Here is a 7,105-nt window from a genome sequence, read left to right as displayed (position 1 = left end):
GTCAACAGGACAATGTACTTCATTGGTGTATATCATTTACTTTTTACCTGGCTACACGTTAGAAACAATAAATTCATCAAAACTCTCGGCTGAATTAAAAGAATATATATATGAAAAGCAAGCTTCGTTTAAAAGAATAAATACAACCTATGCACACACAGCTTTACTAGCAGTCTTAGAATTTCAAAGGAAGACACCGCTTCTAATAACAAAACGTCAGTAACCACACTCATCACTGATTGGCTACTGAGGAAAGCCATAGGGCCTGTACGTCACTTCCGGGGCGGGACCTGGGCCGCGCGGGAGCTGGTGGTCTCCATGGCAACAAGCAGGGACCTCGCTAGGCCCGCCTGCCGCCCACACCTCCGCGGTGCCCGCTCCCCGCCCGCGCCACGACCCGGGCCTCGGTCCCAGCCTGGCTTGTGCTCCCGCCCGAAGCTGCCCGCGCCCGCCTCCCGCCGCCGCCTCGACCTGACCTGACCGGGAAGCAGTTCCGGCGGGCCGCCGCCGCCGTGACTCATCGGCCAGTCCGCATCCCGGCGATTGGGCCATCTTGGTGGCGGCCGGCCCGGGAAGACGGAGCCGCGGAGGAAGCCGCGGACACCCAGGTAGGCGCCCGCCGCCCGCCCTCGGCCCCCCGGCGCCGCCGCCGCGAGAGCTTCTTCCCTTTGTTCTGCCCCATGTGGGCGCCGGTCCTCTGGCGGGGGGGGGCGCCCGCCTCGCCGCCCGCCCTTTGCCCCTCCCACGCCGCCTCCCTCCCTTTGAACCCCCTTTCCGCAGTCGAAACCTTTTTTTTTTTAAACCGTGTTTTCATCCTTCAGGGCCCTGCAGCCCACTGTGGCCTTGTGAGCGCGGCGATTCAGGAGCGACATCCGGAGCTCGGGATCCGCGAGGGCCTGCACCCCCTGCCTGGCCCGGGGCTGTGCGCATCTCTGGGTCCGTCTGCCCTGCCCTCTTGTTGGGTCTTCTCGGCCACGCTTGAGTCTTGAACCCCCACCCTTAACCCGATTGCTCTCTGGGTCTACCCAATTTTAGCATCACAGGTGCTCAGGTTCTGGGTTACCCAAACCCAACCCCAACTCCCCGTCACCACCACCTTCTCCACTTTTGTCAATCTCAGCCTTTCACTGACCTCTGGCCAACATGGTCCAACCCCAGACCTCAAAAGCTGAAACCCCAGCCTCTGCAGCTTCTCCTAGTGCCCCCATGGACGACGTCATCGACACCCTGACCTCGCTGCGCCTCACCAACTCGGCGCTCAGGCGCGAGGCTTCGACCCTTCGCGCAGAGAAGGCCAACCTCACCAACATGCTGGAGAGCGTGATGGCGGAGCTGACCCTGTTGCGCACCCGGGCTCGGATTCCCGGGGCGCTGCAGATCACCCCACCCATCTCGGCCATTACCTCCAATGGGACCCGGCCAATGACCACGCCTCCGACCTCGCTGCCAGAGCCCTTTTCCGGAGACCCCGGCCAGCTGGCGGGCTTCTTGATGCAGATGGACAGATTCATGATCTTCCAGGCCTCCCGCTTCCCCGGGGAGGCCGAACGAGTGGCGTTCCTCGTGTCCCGGCTCACTGGGGAGGCGGAGAAGTGGGCGATCCCCCACATGCAACCCGACAGCCCCTTACGAAACAACTATCAGGGATTCCTGGCCGAGTTGCGGAGAACCTACAAGTCTCCGCTGCGGCACGCCCGGCGCGCGCAGATCAGAAAAACTTCCGCCTCAAATCGAGCCATGCGGGAACGGCAGACCCTCTGCCGCCAGCTGGCCGCCACCGGCACAGCGCCCTGCCCGGTGCACCCAGCCTCCAGTGGGACCAGTCCAGCCCCGGCCCTGCCCACCCGAGCTCGGAACCTTTAGGAATCGGCCATCATCCTGGTCGCATCTGCAGCCATCCAGGTAGCATACCCCCTTTGCTGCGTAGAAGAAATGTCCATACCACAGCATCACTTTGTTTGAAGACGTCCCTTCCTGCCTCTGTAGACCTGCTCCATGAGGACATCTCCTGTCATCACTCTGGGGCACCCTGTGACCCACCTTGCTTCCTGGCATCACGTACTCGCTTGGGACCTCCACCGCATGTTTCCTTTCTCTTGCTTGCAATTCCAGCTCTTCTAGTGGCCTCAGCTCTGCTGCTTGGTTAGTCTCACTCACAATACACTTGGGACCATTTGAGCTGACGTTTTCCCCAGCCTGACCAGGTTCACAGATGCAGCTCCCCCACCCTCTGCAGGCCCTGGGGCAGTTCCCCACCTGATCGCCCTGTGAGCTTGCTGGTGCCAAAAAGAAGCCTCTTTGGCCAGGCAGGTGGCTTGACCTGGAGAGGGGAGTCTCAAGTGCTGCCAGCCTCTCCAGGGCCCAGTGGAGCAGGTAGGGGCCTCATCTCTGCTGTCAGTGTCCGAGTGATCACTGCCGGGAGTGAGTTTCCAGGGTTCTCAGGGGGCCAGCTTCACTCTGCACAGGAGTAGGCAGTCACTGTGCCCCACTGCTGCCCCTGGGAAGATGGACAGTGCAGCCTTAGGGGAGCGCCTCCAGAGGCCACACCCACCCCCCATCAGTGCCTGGCTTTAGCTGCCAGTGTTTTGATAGCACCGGGGTTGGGGGGAATCTGGAACTTGCCTGCTCAGAAGTTCAGTGTGACTGGAATCACTGGGCAGTTCCACATACGTGTCCGTCTGTGCCTGAGGCCCCCTGGCAGGCTGAGGGATGGACTCAAGAGGCTCACTCTGCTGCCCTGGTCCCCGTGGGAGTCAGTGGTGGTGTGCAGCCCCCTCTTCTCTCTGACCCCCGCACGTGGAGGTGGGCCTGTCTGGTTTGAGACCTGTTCCCTTCTCCATGCAGGGGCGTGTGGCCTTCACCTCAGCTCCTGGAGCCACACACACGGTCTCTAGGTCTCCAAAGCCTCCCCAGCATGCCCTCCCCAGCCCTGGGCTGTACATCAGACATCTAGCCTCTGTCCCAGAAAACCTGGACTCAGGGCTGGGAGCCCCAGCTCCCCTGGACACATCATGGAGCCCTTAAGGCGAGGGGGTGTCTGCCTGTCTGACCCCAGCCGGGGCGGTGCTGGCATTTGCAAAGGAGAAGAGCAGTGGGCTGCCCAGGTCCGAAGGTGGTGACAGCGCAGGGCTGGCGCTCGGGTCCTGATTCCGAGAGACAGAGCCATGCCTCCGAGTGCTGGGTGGCCTTGTGCTTTTTCCCCGGGATGCCCAGAGTCACTTTCTAAACGAGGCTTGGCCAGGCCCTTTGACCTGGGTTGCTCCTGCCTTATTCGATACCAATGACACCCTGCCCCCAGGCTGTGGGGAAATGGGCCATCCTTCCCTGGGTTTATCAGTCCCGGCCTGACTGCAGGAGGATAACCTCTGGGCTCCCCCCTATAAGCCTGCATCTTGGGACCTCCAGAGATTGTCTCCTAGGACCCATGCCCTTCTGAGCAATTCAATGATGCTGGGGAGAGTGACTGTGTTCTTGAAAGTCCACTGCCTGCAAAGTCAAGGTGGTTCCATGGCTGCTGGAGTTCACGGACCACTGCCACCCCCTCATCGTAAACTCTGTTAGCCCAATTGCCGTGCTGAACCACTGCCTGAACGTAGGCTTCAGACCCCCCTAGATTCCGGCCAGACTGTTCAGGCGGGACCATGGTGCTCATTAAGCATGAAGTGGGGGAGACATAGGGGGGCCACTCTTCACGGGGACATGGGCTCTCCAGTGGGGGGTGCACAGACCCTTGCACTTCCTGCTCTCTTCTGCCTGCCTGCCAAGTAGAGGTACCCACAGCTGAAGGGGTATGGTGGCACCCACAGGAGAGGGGGCCTGCAGGGCTAGCTGGCACCTTGAAGGTTTCCACATGGCCTGGCCCAGCCAAGGCAGAGACCCAGCCCGAGAGCAGGGCAGGAACTGCTTGCCAACCTTGGGGTCTTCCCAGGTGGCATTCAGAAGTCCTACTGCATTCGCATCCGCGCCTTGTTTCAGCCGCTGCACCTCGCTAGGCTGAGGCCTGCCTCTGCATGTGGGTCCTTGTGCCTGGCCCTGGCTGCTGCCCCAGCTTCGCTTGGCTTGGAGGTGTGGCAAGCCGTTGGTGCTCACGGTTACAGGTTGGGGACAGGTGCTGTTGGACGTCCGTGGCCTTCTTGATTGCCTCCTGCGACCTCGGAAACCGGAGTGGATGTGAGGCTTGGGGTTGGATTTGGAAGAAGCCCCACGGTGGGAGCCCCCGGTGGCTCTAGTGGAAGACACCCTCGTCCCCAGCTGGAGAGGACACCCACGCTCCATGCAGCCCAGAGCAAGAACACATGGCTGAGAGGCTCAAGTTGGAGAAGGCAGTGGCAGAGGAGAGCTGCTCTGTACATATTTGGGGGTTATAATTTCTCTAAATTTAAGAGAACAGATGTTGGTTTATAAAAGGGCCAGGCAGTTAGTAGTGTTAACTGCATGTGAGGGAAGGGTTTATGTCTTCACGGTGTTCACGGTACTTGGACTACCTGTGACTGTTCCTTGGTCTCCACGTCGCCCCATCTAGTAAGGAAGATTCATAGTGTAGCAGGCACTATTTGCGATCAGAGTTAGCAGGGGCGACCTCTGGCTTGCTGTATCGTGCGACCTTGGGATTAACTTAATGTCCCAGAGCATTTCGGTGACTTCTGGGAAAAAACCAAGACCCGTGTCCCTGGTCCCAGGTGAGTATGTAACGAGGGAGTCGTGACACAGAGCCCAAAATTGCCGTGTGAAATGCAGGTAAGACTTTGCTGATGCGCAAGCTGCTGTTGTCAAGAGGGACAGAACCAACTGCTGGACCACGATTCTGGCCTTTAGAAGGATGAACAGATGTGGGGAGAGCTGGGTAGGTGCTTAGATTACTTTAAGGGAGCAGCCCTGTGAGTGTGTAAGAGCACACACACCCCAACCAGCTTCCAGGGCTGGGGTTTGGGCGGGAAGAGGGAGAGAACTTAGCAGAGGTCCTGTCCATCTTGCAGCCAGAGCAGGAAGCCTGGATCTCCTCTACCTGAGAAGCCTTAGGTTAGGGGCTTAGAGATGAAGACACAGCTGGACTCGAGAAGGCACGAAAGCTTGGCTGTGTGGGGAGAGGGCTGGGGTTTAGGAAAATCCCATCACCCACTGCGGGTGGACAGAGCCAATGACTCTGGTGTAGTTGTGGGGTCCGCGTGTTGAGTGTGGCGGGCACAGCACAGACACAGTAGATGGGGCGGGGGCTACTGCCAGCCCCTTGCTGCAGCACCACTAACTCTTTTTCATAAGTAACCACGTACTAGTTCGTCTCATTATCAAAGTCAACCTACACATTATAGAAATTTTGGAAAATGGAGTAGAAAGATGTACAGTTTTAACATTTGGCGTCTCTCCTTCCAGTCTCCCCTCACCCCAATCATGGTTCCTCTGCTTCTATAACACTGGGGTGCCACCTTCTGTAACACGGTCCTGTGTAGCTGTTCTCACTCACGTCACGGGCAACTTTCTCAGTTCATTTTGAAATGGCTGTGTCCTCCCCCATCAGGCAGTGCCAGTGGTTGATCACCAATGCTCTTTCTTACTCATTTTTCACCATTGGAAATCGACGACTATCTTTGTGCGTAAAGCTTTCCCCGGTTCAAGTTATTTCCTTAGGATAGATCCTCAGAGGTGGGGTGATGGAATTAAAGAATATAAGAACCTTCGAGGCTCTGATTACTTATTGACAATTTCCAGAAACGTTTGTGTCCATTTACACGGCCACCAGCAGGGATAAATGTGCCCGTCTACCATCTTGCAGCACTGAGTGTTCTCACCTGGTTAAATATTTGCCAATCTGGTCATGGAAAAATAGCATTGTATTTTAGTTTGCATTTCTTTTTTTTTTTTTTTAATTTCTGGCAAACTAGAACATCTTTCACGTTAAGCAGTTGTATTTCTTTTGTGCGTTGTCGTGTCCTCTGCTCTTACCTACTGGCATTTGATACGTTTGTATGAGCTCGTTGCATATTAAAGATATTAACCTGTTGTGTGTTGTGCTCGCTGCACGTGTTTCCGGCTTTTTATTGCTGAGATTTTAACCTGATACATAGCCAGTCTGTCCCTTCACTGGGCCGTGTGCCCACCAGACTAACACAATGCAGGCGCTTACATTTGTCCCTTTTGTTCATGGCTGTATCCCTGCACCTGTAACGGTGTGTTGGGACACACAGTAGGTATGCCACAAGCGTTTGTGGGACCGTTACATGGATGGATGTGCTGAGTGCTGGGACCCCACCGAAGCACTTTCAGACCCAGGACTGCTCACAGGCCTTTTGGCCCCAGAATCCCTTCACTCATTCAAAATCCTTTAGGACCCCAGAGAGCTTCTAATATAGGTTTTATCAGTATTTACTATATCGCAAATTAAGATGGAGAATGTTTCTAAATGCTATTTAGAAGATAAACTCATTGCCTGACCACATAAACAGCATATTTTAAAGAAAACTGTTTTTAAAAAAATGGGGGGAGGGGTGGTGCAGTTTTCACTAAATTCTTTCATGGTTTTGCAAATTTCTTTCATGTCTGGCTTAATAGAAGACAGCTGGGGCGTCAGACCTGCCCCTGCTCTTCATCTTTTGCAAGATCACCCATCATGTAGTCTCTGGAAAATTCCGCTGTACACTCAGGAGACAGTAGGAGTGGAAAACGCCCAGATACTTTGGTAGCATTATGAAAACAGGAATGACTCCCAGGCCCGGAAGAGGTCCCGCCCACTTTGAGAACCTCTGGTCCGAGAAGAAACAGAACAGTCCGTCCTGCAAACACCTCCATCTGTTCTTTGTGGTTTCCTTCGCTGCTTTAAGGTCTTTGTTTCCCTCTAGAATTAATAAAGACATTTCTGGAGTTAGTTTGGTTTGTAGTGCGAGGTGAAGATCTGACTTGACTTCTCCGTGTTTAAGCCAATAACCTGAGCTTATCTACTCTCATCTATTTTAACTTCATTCTCTGCTTCATTCGTGCGTTTCTTCATCCCATCTGAAAATCTTACCTATCAGAGGGCCGACTTTCCCAATATCTGATGATCCATTTTCTTCCCCCAGAACCGCCTTTTAAAAAATGATTTCGGGGCTTCCCAGGTGGCTCAGTGGTAAAG

At 55.4% G+C, this 7,105-nt stretch overlaps 1 protein-coding gene across 3 annotated transcripts; it reads left to right on the top strand.

Annotated features, from left to right (window-relative positions):
* The first annotated feature begins 297 nt into the window (after window positions 1-297).
* Window positions 298-6,864, top strand: RTL6 (retrotransposon Gag like 6). 3 transcript variants are annotated; one of them, XM_061418820.1, is made up of 3 exons: window positions 303-608; window positions 822-1,902; window positions 6,547-6,864. In XM_061418820.1, the coding sequence occupies exon 2, from the start codon at window positions 1,144-1,146 to the stop codon at window positions 1,861-1,863; it is 720 nt and encodes a 239-aa protein (XP_061274804.1). In that variant the 5' UTR covers window positions 303-608; window positions 822-1,143; the 3' UTR covers window positions 1,864-1,902; window positions 6,547-6,864. The 3 variants fall into 3 exon arrangements, with proteins under 3 accessions (XP_061274802.1, XP_061274804.1, XP_061274803.1); XM_061418819.1 differs by lacking the exon at window positions 6,547-6,864 and adding an exon at window positions 4,098-5,997; XM_061418818.1 differs by lacking the exon at window positions 6,547-6,864 and having other exon boundaries at window positions 298-608; window positions 822-5,997.
* Window positions 6,865-7,105: the final 241 nt, after the last annotated feature.

The sequence above is a fragment of the Bos javanicus genome, chromosome 5 (assembly GCF_032452875.1).
Source record: "Bos javanicus breed banteng chromosome 5, ARS-OSU_banteng_1.0, whole genome shotgun sequence".
Classification (NCBI taxonomy): domain Eukaryota; kingdom Metazoa; phylum Chordata; class Mammalia; order Artiodactyla; family Bovidae; genus Bos; species Bos javanicus.
This window is presented reverse-complemented; position numbering and strand designations above follow the sequence as displayed.